This window comes from Culex quinquefasciatus, chromosome 3 (assembly GCF_015732765.1).
Source record: "Culex quinquefasciatus strain JHB chromosome 3, VPISU_Cqui_1.0_pri_paternal, whole genome shotgun sequence".
Taxonomy (NCBI): Eukaryota; Metazoa; Arthropoda; class Insecta; order Diptera; family Culicidae; genus Culex; species Culex quinquefasciatus.
The window spans coordinates 65,238,705-65,256,339 of record NC_051863.1 but is presented as its reverse complement, the minus strand read 5'-3'; the positions used below and the strand labels follow the sequence as shown (position 1 = coordinate 65,256,339).

The window sequence follows — 17,635 nt, the reverse complement described above, 5'->3', positions numbered from 1 at the left end:
CCTAGGCCTATATAAGCCATTTTTGTGTATATGGAGCTAACAGTACTCGAAAAAAACATTTGAGAAGGGCGTAAGTTATTTAAATATTTTTGAATTTTGTAATTTTAAAATTACTGTATCTCGAAGTTTTAGACTTACAAATAAAAAAATCTCATAGGTGTGGCGTGTATTTCTGTTTCAGTGTATTTTTTCAGAAAGCTCGTCCAATTTCCTACAAGTTTGTCTTTGACCACTTTTTGATACGACGCAACGGCTTCGAGAAACAGTAATTTTTAAATTACAAAATTCAAAAAAATTTAAACGCCTTACGCCCTTCACGAATGTTATTTTCGAGTACTGTTAGCTCCATATACACAAAAATGGCTTATATAGACCTAGGATAACATGTATACAAAGTTTCATTGAAAATGGAGAGGGTCGGGTACAAAAGTACCAGAAAAAAATCCTGATTTGAGCTGGAATTGCTCTATTCCGATCTTCTCACAATATCAAAAACTGACCTTCCTAATCGAAAGTTATAAGCACATAAGTGCTGAAGATCTGACTACCCTATCTAATGGTATGAATAATGAGTCAAATTGATAGAACACTGAAAGTTTCGCCCTTTTGTGTCTATTTTGGATAGCATTACCCTTTAAATGTGAGGAATGCAACAACCACATTAGGGTGGATTAAGGGGTAACATACATGTAAATCGACAGAAAAGTCAGAGGATGGTGTGAGCACAAACTAAATTTTATTTAAAATCTGTTTTCAGGGAATTAAAATATACATTCTCATCTATTATCAAAACAATGTTGAAGACAATTGGTTGTATCATTGCCAAGATGTAGCTATTTGAAGTTAGCAGTTTCAAAAACGGGTGCCACGATATCTCAACCCTGCCTTAACCAAATCAGCTCAAAATTTTGGTGAAGACTCTTTAAACCGGTCTTGTGTGCATGACGAAGGCCGATTTACAAAAAACTTATTTAAAAAAAAAGATAAAAATATTTTTATGTTTTTCATATAAAAAAACATCAGTTTTGATTTGTGTATTTTATTGAAAAGCAAAATTTCAAAATTGAGCTTCGTCATGCACACAGGATAGTTCTTGAGAGTCTTCACCCCGATTTTCAGCGAATTTGGCCCATCCCATCTCGAGATATCGTGGCACCCGTAAATCAACACGGTGTTTCGAGAAAAACGCTCAGAAAATTTGACAGTCCGCTTTGCGCACGGCAAAATGTTGAGCTGAAAATCGTCTCTAACTCAGTTTAATCATGTAATATCTTCATGAAAGTTTCAGGAGTGATTGAAAATCATCATTTGAGTGGATTCAATAAATTTTCTGTAATATGAAATTTTGTGATTTTCTACATGTATGTAACCCCTTAAGTAACGTTTTTTTCTTGCGTACATGCTTTTTGTGTACACGTTTTCTAATGCAATATTACATGCTTTTTCTCACAAAGGTTATGTGCATGCGATTTTGCCATCGGATTATTTGCTGTGTATCCAAAGACAGGTCGGAAAGGTCTTTGATTACCTGTCCAAGGACAAGTCGCATGATAGATCTGGAAAACGTTTTCATCAAAATATATATGAGATCCAGCCTCCAAAAAGTTCATACAAATATCTTAAGTGCTTATAACTTTTGATAGGGTCGTCAGATTTTCAGTATATTGAACTCGTTGAAAAGGTCTATGAAATATGTACCTTTCTAAAAATGTATAGCAAAGCACCACACACATACAGACATTTACTCAAAATTTGATTCTGAATCGATATGTATACATGAAGGTGGGTCTAGGAGGTCAATTTAAGAATTTCGTTTTTCGAGTGATTTTATAGCCTTTCCTCAATAAGGTGAGGAAGGCAAAACACTAAGATTGATTGATTCAACAGTTCGCTTCCAAGGATCATCCCATTAATCTCAATTTAACAACTTGTTTTTCTCCACCACATTCTAGGCCGTAAAGGGCCGCAATATTAATTAGCGGATTTGACTATTTTCAGCCAAAACTGGCCCGATAATGAGATGAATAATTATGATGCGTGTACGTTTGTCGAGTTGTTGTTGTTGTTTATTTTTTCAAACCCCCAGCAGAGCAAACCCCTCGTCAAAACCAGTCAAACTGATGACGGTGGTGGCGCGGATAGAGAATAGACCCCGCGGGGAGAATTGTGTCGCCACCGTTTAAGGTATGGCCAGCAGAGGCAGCGCGCTAGAGAGAGATCATTAAATTATAGTGCTCAGCGCTGCGCACGGTTGACGACCCGTGGTGTTTGGGTTTTAGGCGACGAACCTCTCTAAGCGATGGATTCGCACTCTGCTGGTTCAATTGAAAGTGGGGGGTGGGCGGGGACGCCCATATGTCAACCATGATGAGGCCCTCCACTTAACCTGCAATGACAGTATTTCTGTGTGGCAGTGGGGGGGGGGGCTTAGTACGGGGTTACGGAGTCACATCCAATTATGCCACCACGCCGCCGCTATATGGAAATCGCAAATTGCCACCATCTAGGAGATTTATGCTTTGAACCGCAACGCACCAATTAGCACCAGATGCCACGTTTATCTCCTCTCGCAAACATACACACACCCCATCTATCTGTCTGAGCCTGGCATCAGACGATGGCGTCGCGACGCCCTTGTTATGAGCGAAAGAAAATCTACTATTTACGAGTTGTTTTGAGTTTTTGGTGGTGAAAATCGATGGGGAAAATTTTCGGGTACATCATCATGGTAGGCTTTGAACAGCTGTTTTGGGGGTGTGAAATGGTGAAGTTTTGGGCCAGGATGGTTCCTGATGAAGTTCCAAGGCACCGTAAACCGGGGTGACATGGAGAGAATTAAATAGTTTTTTTCAATTATTTATAGATTTATAGTTTTTAAATGAGCGTGAGCACATTTGTTCGGAAATGTTTGAATTAACTGTCCTATAAGAAATAGTTGCGTCAAATTCCGGGGTGACTTTGAGTTATTGATTTATCATCTTTTTCCATGTTTCTTACAGTAAAAACCTTGCAAGCAAAGTCACAAGCTCAAATATTGTTCCTGGAAAGCGTTTCTCATTATAAATTGCACCACTTTCTCCGTCACGCAATCGAATCCGCCATTCGACGTGTCTGGGACCCACGTTGTCCCCACCACATCACATCAGGGACTTCTCTCACATCAACTCCCGTTGCGTTACAAGTTGAAGCGAAAACTTTGCCCGGAATACGAAATAAGCTTGATTGTTTTCTGAACGACGTTGCCCCCTGAGCGTATTATGTACGGTGTATGTTTGCGACGGTAAACTTTCTGGGTGTGAATCTTGTGCCCATTAGCATAACTTGGAGATGTTGAATCGTTCGCGATGCTGACTGGCACTAGATTTATGGGTGGCTTTAATTCAATCAACAGTTGAGCAACTGCGGCTTAAGGTGGATGTTTGTCGAAAAATGTGTACAACTACTTGAAAATATGACGGGGGAGAGAGAAAAAAAAATTGTTAAGAACTTTTCGTATTAACGCTAATAAAATATATTGGGAGAAGCTCACAAGGGTTGTGGGTAGAGGAGTTACAAGCAAGCAAGCCTCAGAAGTTCAAAACAAGGTAATTTTCCTTGTTACGTATGCAAACGATGTTACGGCTTTTGATTGGCAGCAACGCAATAAGCCCTTACAGAGAAAGATGAAAGGAAAAGTTGATCTTGTCCGTTTACTTGCTTCTTGAACCATAGAAGAAGAAAAACGTGTTCAATAAATGCTCGTCTTGAATTGAAGAAGGATTTGAGTTGCAATGTAGTTGTTAAATCATTTCATGTTGACTCGTGCAAACTTTAATTTAATAAGCAATTCACATTTATGTTTTCCAGTTGAATCAACACCCTACAAGTCACGATTCAATTCTACACAGCAAAAAATCCGATGGTAAAATTGCATGCAAAAGCATGCACATCACCTTTGTGAGAAAAAGCTTGTAATATCATATGAGAAAAAGTGTACACAAAAAGCATGTACCGAAGACAAAAAAATCTAATCACCCCAAAAATAACATCAATCCGGTGAGAGACATATTCAGATTTTCAAGTCCGCGCCCCAACCCACTCGGCTATTTCGCCACTGTGAAAACAGATGAATCTTCACCGATAAAACTGTAGGTTCCCCATACATCGTATGCAGTTAAAACAGTATACGACGTACGGAAAACCAACTTTTACATTGGCATTGATCCGATTATTTTCATAGCGGTGAGATAGCCGAGTGAGATGAGGCGCGGACTTGGTAATCAGAATATAACTCTAGCCGGATTGATGTTATTTTGGGGTGAGCAGACCTGATTTTTGTCTTCGGTGCATGCTTTTTGTGTACTCGTTTTCTCATACAATATTACATGCTTTTTCTCACAAAGGTGGTGTGCATGCTTTTGCATGCGATTTTACACTGAAATTTTTTGCTGTGTAGAGTTATTGACGCAATTCCCCATGAAATCTCAAAAAAAAAGTTCTCCGATCGGGCTACTGAATAAACCAAATTTTTAATTTTAGCTTTTTGGGAGTTTTTGAAGTCGTCTTGAGGCAAGGATGTTCAGAAACACACAAAAAAAAATTAGTTCATTGGACCTTCAACAAAAATCCAGAATTTATTTGATTAATTTTGATGAAAGTAAGCTATATTGCCTGATGAATTTGCTGTCTCATTTCCAAAAGACAACGTTTCCCTATAGGTACCGTAAACCGGGGTGACTTTGATAGGATTTCAATTTGTTTTTGGAATATTTTGCAACAGATAAGGTTGTTCTCAACAGGGCTGCGGAGTCGGGTCATATTTCAAGCGACTCTGACTCCGACTCCGGTTTTCTGGGATTAGCCGAATCCGACTCCGAATCCGGCTCCGGCTTTCAGATTCAACCGACTCCGACTCCGACTCCAACTCCGGCCCACCAACTCTAGCCGACTCCGACTCCAGCTTTCAAAAAATGGTTGGCTCCGACTCCGACTCCGACTCCACATTTATTTAAATATTTCAAAAGTTAGTTTACTACTATTTCAAAAACATTGGTAAATAGGATTATTCAAAAATTCTTTAGGTGGAAAAACCGGAAAAAAGTTTCTAGTTTTACAAGTTTTAGACGTTATTGAAACAGAATTGAAAAAAAACGCCGGTTTTGAAGGCATTTTCAGAAAAACAGTTTGGTAATTAAATTTGGATTTATTTACTTAACCTCAAATTTTCACTAAATTGATTGAAAGCTTAATATTAAATTGTTTTTTAATGATCATTAAAAGAAAGCTGGCCTGAATGATTGATTTAACATATAAATTCAATTTGCTCATTTTTAAGTTGACAGTTATAAGAAGCACAGTGACTATCATAGTCACCTTGTATTTTTAAATAACAATTTTAAACGAAACTATTTTTTAAAGCTCCATTGAAATTTTTAAGACGTAAATGGACATCACGCCAAGGCTGAAGAAGTTTATAATTACAAATCAATGTATCTATAAAAATCTTCTTGATTAGAACGATTAAGGGGTCCTTTTCAAATTCGTGACCTAGAAAATATATTACTGATTAACAGGTTATCATTTAGTGATCTCTAAAAAAATAAAAAATGGCAACGCAGCGCATGCAACTTGAAAAAAAAAAATTAATTCGCTTCTGCGGTTCACCAGCATTTCACAAGACAAGCACATCATCTTAGACGATCAGGTTTTAGAACAGAAATTGGAAGAAGAAGATTTATAATTAATGGCCCGTTTGTTTTCAACAATTTACCAGAAGATTTAAAAAGAACAGAGACATTAGCTGAATTCAAAAGAAAAATTATCATTCTAATTCGTAGTTGCATAAACAATTATTTGCTACGTTAGTAAGCGTTTTGAAAAAAAAAGTGTTACCAGTTTATAAGTAGCTTTTAGTTTTTAATTACGTCTTTACATCCCTTTAAAAGAATTATATTCATTAGGGAAGTCAGACATTACTGTTAACTTGAATGAATTTAATAAACATTATTATTGTTATTGTTAAAAAAATATAAGAAGTTTTGTAAATTAATCTGTTTATAGAAAATACTAAAAAATTAAAAATAAATATAATATTTGTTGAATTTAAGATAACTCCGACTCCGACTCCAACTCCGGGTAATCAGAAATTTTCGGCTCCGACTCCGACTCCAGCTAATAAAATTTAGCCGACTCCGGCTCCGACTCCGACTCCAGTTGTTCGAGTTTTTACGACTCCGACTCCGACACCGACTCCGACTCCAGGCTTCCCAAAAAGACCCGACTCCACAGCGCTGGTTCTCAAGATTTTTATTTTTAAAACATGTACTGGGGTAGGTCACACAAAGTCCATGCACTATTTTGGATAAAAAGTTTTTTCAATAGCTACGCTGCCCACCATTGAAAAAACGGCTAATATCCACTTTTGGCAAAAACGAGATATTAGCACCAGGTGGTAGATGATGTTCCAACGCATCTTCTGGAACTTGAATTTCACTGAAATAGTGTTTAGACTTGGCTGCCGATGCGAAAAACCAAACGGCTAATATGCCACTCTTATGGGAAATTGCCTTGACAGAGATTTTGTGACAAACGCTAAAACGCGTTTTTCTCGGAATACTTGATTTGGCATAATAGCCGAATTTTCAATTATGGGCAGTACGTTAAAAATTTTTAGTTAAAATTCCGGGGTGACTTTGATAGTTATAGTTTTTCTTGTTTAAATCATATTTAAGATGTTCAAACTTTATTTTTACGCTAAATGTACCATCACTAAAGTAGATAATATAGTTTTTATGAAAAAAAAACAATGTTAATATTTAGTTAACTAAGTTTATAAGCTTTTTAACAAAAACAAATAAATTTCAGGTAAAATTATTGGAAAGTAGGAATTTTTCCTGTAATTTATTAAAACTAGTTTTGTTTATAAAATTATCGATTTACATTGTATTTTATACTAATTTTGAAGCACGAATCACAAGTTTTTACATTGTTCATGAAATTAGTTCAACTAAAATTGGCTATAAATTTGGAGATTTTTTTTATTGTGTTTCAAAAGCACATATTATGTTTTATTTACAAACTTATTTAACCTTCTCCTAGTGAAAAATTCTTCAATGAATCCGAAAATGCATTCCGTTTTCCGATTCAAAATCGTGTTCATTGTGAAAATCATGACACTTTTAGAAGTTTAAAATACAGACTTTTATCAAAATTTTGTTTACTATGGTTAACTAACTTTTTAAGCTTTTCAAAATTTTATGAAAAGTTTTTCTAGAGGTAGTTTGAACACTTCTCTACCACGGTCAGTATGATTCTAAACCATCCCGTACGTATTTTAATTGTACTCTTCATTTTGCGGAAAAATCGCAAACCTATCAGGGTCACCCCGTTTTACGGTAACTGATTATCTCTTCTAATACCAGACAAATCTATTTTTTGTCAATTTGCTTTTCTTTAAAAAAAGGTAAACTATTAGAAAAACCGGAAATAAATTTCATCCCAAACACTTGTATAGAGCACTTTCAAATGTTACAAAATCATGTTTATAGAGAAAAGCACTAAATTACGCAACAATTTCACTTTTTAAGATTGAAAATCGAATCAACAGTTTCCGAGCTATCGCGATGAGAAAAATGAGGGCTAAAATATCACTGAGAAAAACTATTTTTTCACAAAATGTAAACCACAAGAGGCAAACAGCAATCTGATCAAAAAGGTAAAAAAAAGTAGAAAAGCTTTTGAAACTAATTCATGTTTTCCCTCCATGATGTATTTTAATTTTTTCGAAAACAAAATCGCCCTAAAGTGCATATAACTTGAAAAATGTCCAATTTATAAACAAAATGTGTAATGTCATTCAAGATTTCATTAGTTTAAAAAATGTAAAACATGAATATAAGCGAATTTTTTTTTGCGAGACTTAACACCGAAAATTAAAAAAAAAGATTTTTAAACTAACGTAAACATGCCACACATGATTCTAAACGCAGGATTATGCAATTTAAAATTGAATGCAGCTGCTTGCACTTAAATTTCCATTGAAATTTTGAAGGTTTTTGAAAAAAATATTTTTGGTGGTCATCCACGAAAAAAAAAATCTATGATATATATAAAACATATTTTTAAATCTCGAGGCCTTTATATGTATGTTAAATTTTTATGTAAAATCTATTTTCTATCAATATAAAAAATTGCAACTGTATCGACATTTCCTGATCTTCTCATTAATAATATTTTCAAAAAAAAATTGACTAAAATATGCAACATGGATCATTTTTCATTTTTTAGTGTTTTTGAAAAGTTAAGCCTGATTTTAAAATTTTGAAATTATTGTTCTTGAAAAGATTAAAAAGCTGCGATTTTAAAAATCGGACCATTAGTTATCGAGGCACCGTCAGTTTAATATTACAGGCGTACTAGATGGCACTTGAAGGAATTCATTTTCATCGATTCATATTCTCAGGCTGTATCAAAAACTAATTTCCCGATTTTCAAAGTTCCAGATAGAAATCTGTAGAGTTTACTTCAAAGGTGGTTTTTATTTTTATTTTACAATATCATCAAATTCGTTTTACAATACCGCAAAAAAAAAAATTGTCAGTTTCAAAAATTCATATCTTCTTAACCAGATTTTTTACCATCACAAACGATGTCATTTTAGTACCTTAAAAATATGTAATATTTTCGAAAATTAAAAAAAAACCTTTTTTTTAGGAATTCAATCTTTGGTCATGAAAAGTTGAATAAAAAATGGGTTTTTTTCCGTGTCCCTTTTTTAAAATCATAATAAAAACCTATAACTTTGCTGAAGACACCAAATCGAACAGCCAAGTACAAACTTCGTTATCTCAAAAGATTTCAACGTTCCCAACAAAGAGAAAAAGATGATTCTTATGCCAAATCGTAGCGCAAGATGTGATTCCACTCGAAGATCTGATGACGCCTTTCAATTCAGCGTCCAGTTTCCTTTAAAAATAGCAGTCGAGTTTTGCTTTGATTTTCTGTTTCCAAGATATGATCATGGAAATTGTTCCTAGATTGTACCCTTTTTCCACGATAACCTCAATCGCAGCACCCAAAACCTATTATTCCCATTGAGATTGAGATGGGTAACCACAAAATCCCACCCCAATTAGCACCGCTCACATAGGCAATTTCACACCTTTTACCCATCATTAAAAGCTTATCGCTAAAGCTTCCCACTCTTTTTGTTTCCACCTCATTTCAGACTCCGTCCTTTCCAGACACACACACACACACACACACACACACACACACACACACACACACGTATCGAGGTTGACAATCAGCCCGTCGTCGTCCGTGGCGTACGTGGCATTCCTGAGTGACACGTCCATCGAATCGTTAAATCGTTAAAGTCAACCTGGCCCCCGGGTTGGAGTAGCTGAACCAGTCACCACCACGGAGCAGTCACAAAGGTAGGCGAGATGTCGTCCAAGGCGACTCCGAATCCGAAAGAGGTGGAGATGAACACGATGCACCGATCCGGGTCGGCAAACCGCTTCCAGGTCAACCTGGTCAATCATGACGAGCGGGGTGGTGGTGGCGGAGGCGGAGGTGGTGGACAGAACGGGAATGTTGGCGATGCCGCCGCTGCCACCACCGACGACGATACCTTCCCGGAGGAGATGGTCAAACGGCGAACGTCCCGGCTGCAGTCGATCCGGAGCAGCTTCCGGGGGGACAAGAGCAACAACGAGCGGAAGAACTCACAGACGACGCGGTTCAAGGTGGACGGCGACGGGTCCGACTCGAACGACGACGAGGAGGACAACCTGATTGACGATAACAGATACGCCAGAAGCTTCAGGTGGGTTACTGGGATTGTTAGGATGGTGCAATTGTACGCTTCTCGTCGGTTTGTGCGCTTTAGATGTTGAGTTGCTATCAATGAAAATTGAACCACCCTGAGAGCAAACTATCCAGAAGCGGACAGTACCTGATTTAATTTTCCTCCTATTTCATGCAATTGAGCTTAATCAAATATAGTAGCTGGAGCATTCTACCGATCCTCTCGATACTGTGCCGTACGTTTCATAACCATGCTCTTGATATCAGAATTAAGTTAAGCTGAAGAATTCCGCATACCAAGCTAAATCCTCCGAACGTTCCGAGAAAATATATTGACACAAAATGACCACTACAACTATACCGAATCAATGTGCTCTATTTATTTGCAGACATTTCACCCGGGAAGCGCTACCACGGGTGGACAACTATCGTAACATCCTCTCATTCCAGGCCAACAACCGGCCAACGCTGGACGAGCTGCACCATGCGTCCATCACAAATAAGGTATGAAAACTGAAACTGCCCAATTTACTATCCAGGTTACTATACTACACTGAAAAAATATAATGTTTCCAGTTATGAGCAATGTTATTAGCTTATATCTGTAAGCCCATAAATCCAATTCTGGAGTTTTTTTTTTTAAAGGACCAATAAACCAAATTTTCAGTTTTTGCTTTTTGGATGTTTTTCAATACCCCTGACTCAAGGCGGTTCTAAAAACACCCAAAAAGCAAAAACTGGAAATTTGGTTTATTGGACCTTTTCAAAAAAAAACTTCAGAATTGAAATGTGGTCAAAGACAAACTTATGGGAAATTGTACGAGCTTTCCGGTAAAAATATTTTCGAGTCTGAAAAATCAAGTCTGTCATATAGAAAATGCCAAAAACCATCAAAAAACCTATTTTTTCAACATTTTTATTTTTAAAACCACAAGGATTGGACTAAGGACAATGGTCAATATGGAGACATTTATGTAAAATTGTCTGGAAAATCGATTCCTGTACTCGGATTTTGAAAATTTTGACGTTTAGAGCACTTTTAAAAAAAAAAGTTTTAGTAAATGATTTATGTATTTTTTTAGGTGAGTTGCTCCATTTTGCATTTTTCGTGAGTCTTTTTATAACATCTTAAGCTATTTCACAAAAATTTTGAACGAAAAAAAATCGTTACATCACCTTTAAATTTAAGTTTTAGACTTAAAAATCAAAAAATCTCATTGATGTGGCGTGTATTTTTGTTTCAGTGTATTTTTTTCAGAAAGCCCGTCCAATTTCCTACAAGTTTATCTTTGACCACATTTTGATACGATGCAACGGCTTCGAGATATAGCAATATTTAAATTACGAAATACAAAAATGTCATTATCGAGTGTAACTGGCTCCATATACACAAAAATGGCTTATATATGCCTAGGATAACATGTCTACAGAGTTTCATTGAAATCGGAGAGGGTCGGGTACAACCGATTCCCTATTTGACATGGAATTGCTCTAATATAAAATTTCCCACTAACGGGATATTTGCAATAAGCAGAGTTCGGAAACTCACTCACGGGTACTCAACCATGAGGAAAAACTTAGTTACCTGCGAGTAAATTACTCAACACTCTCGGTGAGTGTGAGGGCTTTGCTCATTTACTCACAAAGAGGGCTATGAGGGCTCATGAGGGCTATTTTCGAAAACAAATTTCAAGATGTCAAACTCTACATTGGTGAATTTCTTGCTCACTCAACAGCGGAAAAGTATTCCTGATGGTAGAGGCGCAGTGCTATCAATTAGAAGTTTTTTTTTATCACAGTGGTTCAAATCCTGATTTTTATCTGTTTTTTTCAGCGAGTTTTGTGCTACCGACGGATAGGTCGGAGGTTGTTTAGAATAGGAATGCATCTGCGGGTGGATTTTAACAGCTTTACCAGCAGTGGATGGCCGTGTTGCTGAGGTAAGTGGCCACTCCCAGTCGTCGACAGTTGTATAAATGTGTTATGCTGCAGAATCGGGACATCCCGAAGAAGTTGCAGTAGCCGCCGGTGGCTTTAGCTTGGAGGTTCACTGAAATTTAAAAAAAGCCGATCCAGTGCTTTGGACAGCTTTAGGCTAGAGCCACCGGCATCCGCTGAGGGTCCACTGGTGTGTCCTGGTTCTTAGGCAAGACATATTGGTAGAACTGACAGCGACCGGGAATGGCCACAGTTGCACAGCTGTCGAAGGGAGTGACCATTACCCACAACAACACGGCCATCTTCTTTTGGTATGGCTGCCAACATCCGTCCGCAGAAGCTGCCCCCGTCTGCGGCCTCCGATTTATCCCGCGGTAGGTCAATCCACAACAGATTTCGACCGGTCGCCCATCTGAAAATTATGAAAATAATTGCCCATCCGCCAGCCGCTGGACTTCGACAATCCATGGTTTCCTTTTCAGCAATGAAAAAAAATATACCAGACAGACAACAAAAAAAAAGTTTATGCCTAATTAATACCAACACAAAACCTTCGGATTTACAGACATTGACGCTACCTCGAATGTACAACCGATTGATAAAGACGTTTGATTTTGGATTGATATGTTCATTGATTCTATAAATAACAAACTGTTGGAAACGGCCTACTCACGCCCTCATTTTACTCAAATATGAGTAAATTTACTCAGCCCTCACACTCACGGTGAGTAACGAGAGTGTTTGCTGTGAGGAAGCCTACTCGATTTGTGAGTGTGAGTGGTTTTCCGAACTCTGCCAATAAGAGAAATAACGAATAAAACATCAATTTAACTTATTTTTTTCCTTTTTAAGGTGAACTGTAAATATTAATTGAAGAAATATTTACAGTTCTCAGGAAAACCCCAATCTCCACAATTGGCCGACATTAACTTTACAAATATTGCCGTTTTTTTCCAAAATATAATTTGATTTTGAGGCTAACGTGAAATACAAAATGACTTATTTATTACATCAAAACAGGAAATAACCCTGATACAGCAAAATTAACTTAGATTTCATTTCTCTGGTGTAACTGCTAAGTATGCTTTAAGGTAAATTTTGGGGTCCACATTTTTTTGGCTTCTCTCAATTATAGTTATTGGATTTTTTGTCAAGGTGAAATTTTCACTTTCTTCTGCTTCGATATTCAGAAGTTTAAAATTTCCCGGGAGTCTCGACCAAATTTCCCGGGAATTGAGAGGTCCAAAAATGGAGGATTTCCCGGGAATTCCCGCTTGTCACCCTCTAGTCCCAATATAATCACAAATGTTTGCAGTAGTCGAACATGTAAATGAGTCAAACGTGTTCTGACCTGAAATCCCTTTGGCCAATTGTCGCACTTACATCAAATTTTCAGGCTGTGTCAAGATAGCACGACAAGATTGAAACTTCTTTCATATGAAAAGTGACAAAAATGCCCGGAGTTTTTTTCGGTTTTTACTGAATATCTTAGGATTGAAATCAAATTTTGTGGATCTGTGAAGGTACAAAGGTGAGGCATTATGCAAAAAATGGATTTCTTAACTCAATTTGGCCCAAAATGCACGTACGACAAGGCGACAATATGAGTAATTTTCTGTCAACTCACACAGTAGTTGCCCGGATCCTTTTCGATTTTTGTGAAACTTTGCTCTCAGGGGTAGTTTTGACCCCTGATTACAAATTCGAAATCATTTTTCGATATCCTGTAAAGGTGAGGTGGAACGATCCCTTTAATAAAACGCATTTTTCTTCAAAAATTATTGATAAAAATCATTAAAATCGCTGCTTTTTCTCGTAACAAAACTAATTAAAATCAAGAGACAGGTAATTTTAGGGATAATTTAATGTACTTGTCGAATTTACCCAAAATATAACCCACAGAAGTCGTTCTTGCATTTACAACTCAAATTTCCAGTTTAGAATTTCGTGTTTTTGTAACTTTGTAGGGAAACTTTTGTAACTTTTGAGAGTGTATTAATGTTCCAAATTTTTGTGAAATTTTGATGTGTAAACATAATGGCTTTACATGAATTTTTCAAGAATTATCTGAATTTTACGAAAAAGTTTTTTTAAAGTGTTAACTTTGTCAGTTTTTGGTCAGTTTTTCAAAAAATTTTAAAGTTTCGGCTAATTTTGCCTTAGAATTTCCATCTTTTTTATTTTGAAAATTAAAAAAAAGGATATACATATGTCGTGATTTGAAAATCATCTTAATATTTTCTTACACCAAAAAATATTTTTTTTTTTTTACAAAAGTTTTATATTTTTACATTGAAAATTGGACCATTAGCTGCTAAGTTATTGGCAGCAGAAAATGAGGGGATGTTTGGGTGAGATTTGGGTGCGACTAAGAAAACTCCAATTTTTATATTTTTTTATCTGCTGTACCCCAGCAACCCTAAATTCAATCTGCAATGTTTCTTAGACTAAGTTTACGAAATTCTGAACTTATATAAAAAACATTTTATCTTAAAACGGTGCACTTTATTAAAATTTATGTTAGGTACTTTTCGATTGCAAAATCCAATTTGTTAGGTAAAATGTTTGCACAAAAGATTTGTTACAGCCAAAAAATTGCAAAAAATAATAAAGAATTGATTCATTTATATAGCCCATTTTTCAAATCATTGAACCTTCTTTTTAAATAAGGCCACAAAAGAAGACCTTTTTGTGGTTGAATTTGAATAAAGGTTCAAAGATTTGAAATAAAAATAAAAATTAAAAAATAAGACTTGAAAAACATGATTTAAATTTCGGGGAAACAAAAACTTAATATAAAAATCTCATAAGGTTAAAGGGTCGATCATAAATTGGGATTATATTTATTTCTCTCTCGTACCTACATTTAAAAATTTAAAAATCGTCAACAAACCTTCAAATTCTTGTAGGATTTAGCAAACACTAACCAAAAAGCTCCGAAAAAAGTTTTCGTTACTGGAGTTAAATGCAGCGATGAGCAGCAAGCTTGTCGCAAAATTATATTTCGATCATATCGCACCACTGCCGTAAAACTAAAAGTTTTATTATTATTTGGGGTTTTGAAAATCGATTAACCAATAAAAAATACTTAAAACCACACTTCATTCCTTCAAACGCTTTTAACGATACAAAACACGAACAAAAATTTTCAGGTTTATTCAAACTGGGACTAGTTTCAGCTAGTATGGAGAAGAAAAGAATCACCGTTCCATAACCGAAACTGAAATACTAAACCCAGCTTTTGAATGTGGCTCAGCGAAGAACGCGAAAAAGGGTGACATTCACTGCCGCCGGTCTTGCGTGACCTTGCTGCGCTCTATTCAACAGCCGGTGAAAAAACTTTTCTATCATTACTTGTCCCAACTCTGGCTAAACTATTCCACCAGTGGAATTCCCGCCCGAAAAGTTTCCCCAAATAAAGCTACCCAAAACTTTGATGATTCACTTTCACAGCACTCATGTGTGACATGTGTGAGTGTGCCGAAATAGAGCAGAAAATCGTGACGTCAGAAATGAACTCAAATCACTCAAAGTTCATTTTGTGAGTGACTTTAACATTTTGGCCTAGTTTGACAACTACATTGTCCCTAGTTTTCTGTGGGAAAGAAAAGGAGGCGAATACTTTATGAAAATCATACCTGTCAAAATTCCTAGCCTCAACATTTTGTCGCGAGTTGCTTTTCTCCTCTATAGCCCGCTATAAATAACGCTCCAAACAAAAGTTCACCACGTCAGCTCCATTCATGCCTTTTCTTCGCGAGGAACCGTCGGTACCAGTCAGGCCGCTGTGACACCGCGTGGCACACTGTTAATGCCAATTAACCTCGCCCTTCTTCGAAATTGGCCTAATCGAGAAATAACCGACTGACAGACTAACTAAATGGACGCCAGAAGCACATGGCAGCACCCCGTTCGTTTTTGGGGGGAGGGGGAGGGGGGCTAACTGACGTTGTTGGTCGCCCAAGTTCACACGAGGTTCGTAGGGGAGAGCTGGGGACAGTGGGTTTTGTGAAACCTAGAGTTTTTTTTAATAACTACCTTCTTGTGATGGTTCCCTAATAGGGATTATCTTATATTTTGGATGTAATTTTATGATAATAAGACATCAATTTATATCTCAACATTACAAACTAAAGGTAACTAATTTTGATGAGGATTAGTTATATTACTTCACTAAATCAAACATTGAATTTAAAAGTTGAATGTTTTCCAATACTTGATTTTCTCGAGTACCTATATGTAATTACTAATTTTTGGAAAACTTTATATGGAAATCTAATTTGCGAAGCACTAATGGCTTGATAATTCAATATTTTCATAGTTCAAGGTGAAAATCGAGCAATGATTCTAATCCAGAATAAAAACTAACTTAATCCACCTATGTGGTTGGAGCCTTCCTCAATTATTACCAACAATGGCTGATATGATGTGTAAAAAAATTTCATCTAAAAAATCCGGAATAAAAAAAAACATCAATATCACTTAAATGGGCATATCTCGAGACAGGGTTGCCAGATCTTCAATGTTTTGAACTCGTTGGAAAGGTTTTTTGATAACCCAACCAACGATGGATGGTGAATCCGGACATAGTTTACATACATTTAAGTGAGATCCGGCTTCAAAAAAGTACATAAATGTAACTTAAGTGGCCATATCTCGAGGCAGGGTTGCCAGATCTTCAATGTTTTGAACTCGTTGGAAAGGTTTTTTGATAAGCCAACCAACGATGGGTTGGATGGTGGATCTGGACATAGTTTACATACATTTAAGTGAGATCCGGCTTCCATAAAGTACATAAATATCACTTAAGTGGCCATACCTCGAGACAGGGTTGCCAGATAATCAATGTTTTGGACTCGTTGGAAAGGTTTTTTGATAACCTAACCAACGATGGGTCGAATGGTGGATCCGGACATAGTTTACATACATTTAAGTGAGATCCGGCTTCCAAAAAGTACATAAATATCACTTAAGTGGCCATATCTCGAGACAGGGTTGCCAGATCTTCATTGTTTTAGGCTCGTTGGAAAGGTTTTTTGATAATCTAACTAACGATGGGTTGGATGGTGGATCCAAACATAGTTTACATACATTTAAGTGAGATCCGGCTTCCAAAAAGTACATCAATATTACTTAAGTGAGCATATCTCGAGACAGGGTTGCCAGATTTTCAATGTTTTGGACTCGTTGGAAAGGTCTTTTGATAACCTAACCAACGATGGGTCGAATGGTGGACCCGGACTTAGTTTACATACATTTAAGTGAGATCCGGCTTCAAAAAAGTACATCAATATCACTTAAGGTCTTTCGATAAAGTAACCAACGATGGGTCGGATGATTGACCCGGACATATTTTACATACATTTAAGTGAGATCCGGATATATGTGAAAACACATTTTTATACATAACTTTTGAACTACTTATCGAAACTTCAATCTGTATAAAACTCGATCTATGGGACCCTAAACCAAGTCGAATGCAACAGGTTCGGATCAAATCGGTTCAGCCAAGGCCGAGAAACATGAGCTAGTTTGTTGGTCACATACATACATACACACACACATACACACACACATACACACACACATACACACAGACATTTGTTCAGTTTTTGATTCTGAGTCGATATGTATACATGAAGGTGGGTCTACGACGTTTTTATACAAAGTTCATTTTTAGAGCAGGATTATAGCCTTACCTCAGTGAGGAAGGCAAAACATGGGTTTTCTTTAAACTAAAAACTATCTTAATCCACCTATGTGGTTGGAGCCTTCCTAATAACAATGGCTGTACACAAGTTTCATCTATTTTTAAATCCGGCTTCCAAAAAGTACTTCAATATCACTTAAGTGGCCAAATCTCGAGACAGGGTTGCCAGATCTTCAATGTTTTGGACTCGTTAGAAAG

The 17,635-nt window shown here is 36.7% G+C and overlaps 1 protein-coding gene across 5 annotated transcripts in view; it reads left to right on the top strand.

The window, feature by feature from the left end:
- LOC6053956 (bumetanide-sensitive sodium-(potassium)-chloride cotransporter) overlaps positions 1-17,635 on the top strand; it is a 106,571-nt gene that overhangs the window by 67,850 nt on the left and 21,086 nt on the right. For all 5 annotated transcript variants that reach the window (XM_038259804.1, XM_038259803.1, XM_038259805.1 and 2 more), the window contains 2 exons: positions 9,206-9,808; positions 10,179-10,293. In XM_038259804.1, the coding sequence (XP_038115732.1) occupies positions 9,426-9,808; positions 10,179-10,293 (498 nt within the window). In that variant the 5' untranslated portion in view covers positions 9,206-9,425. Of the gene's footprint in view, positions 1-9,205; positions 9,809-10,178; positions 10,294-17,635 lie in introns of those variants that run through there.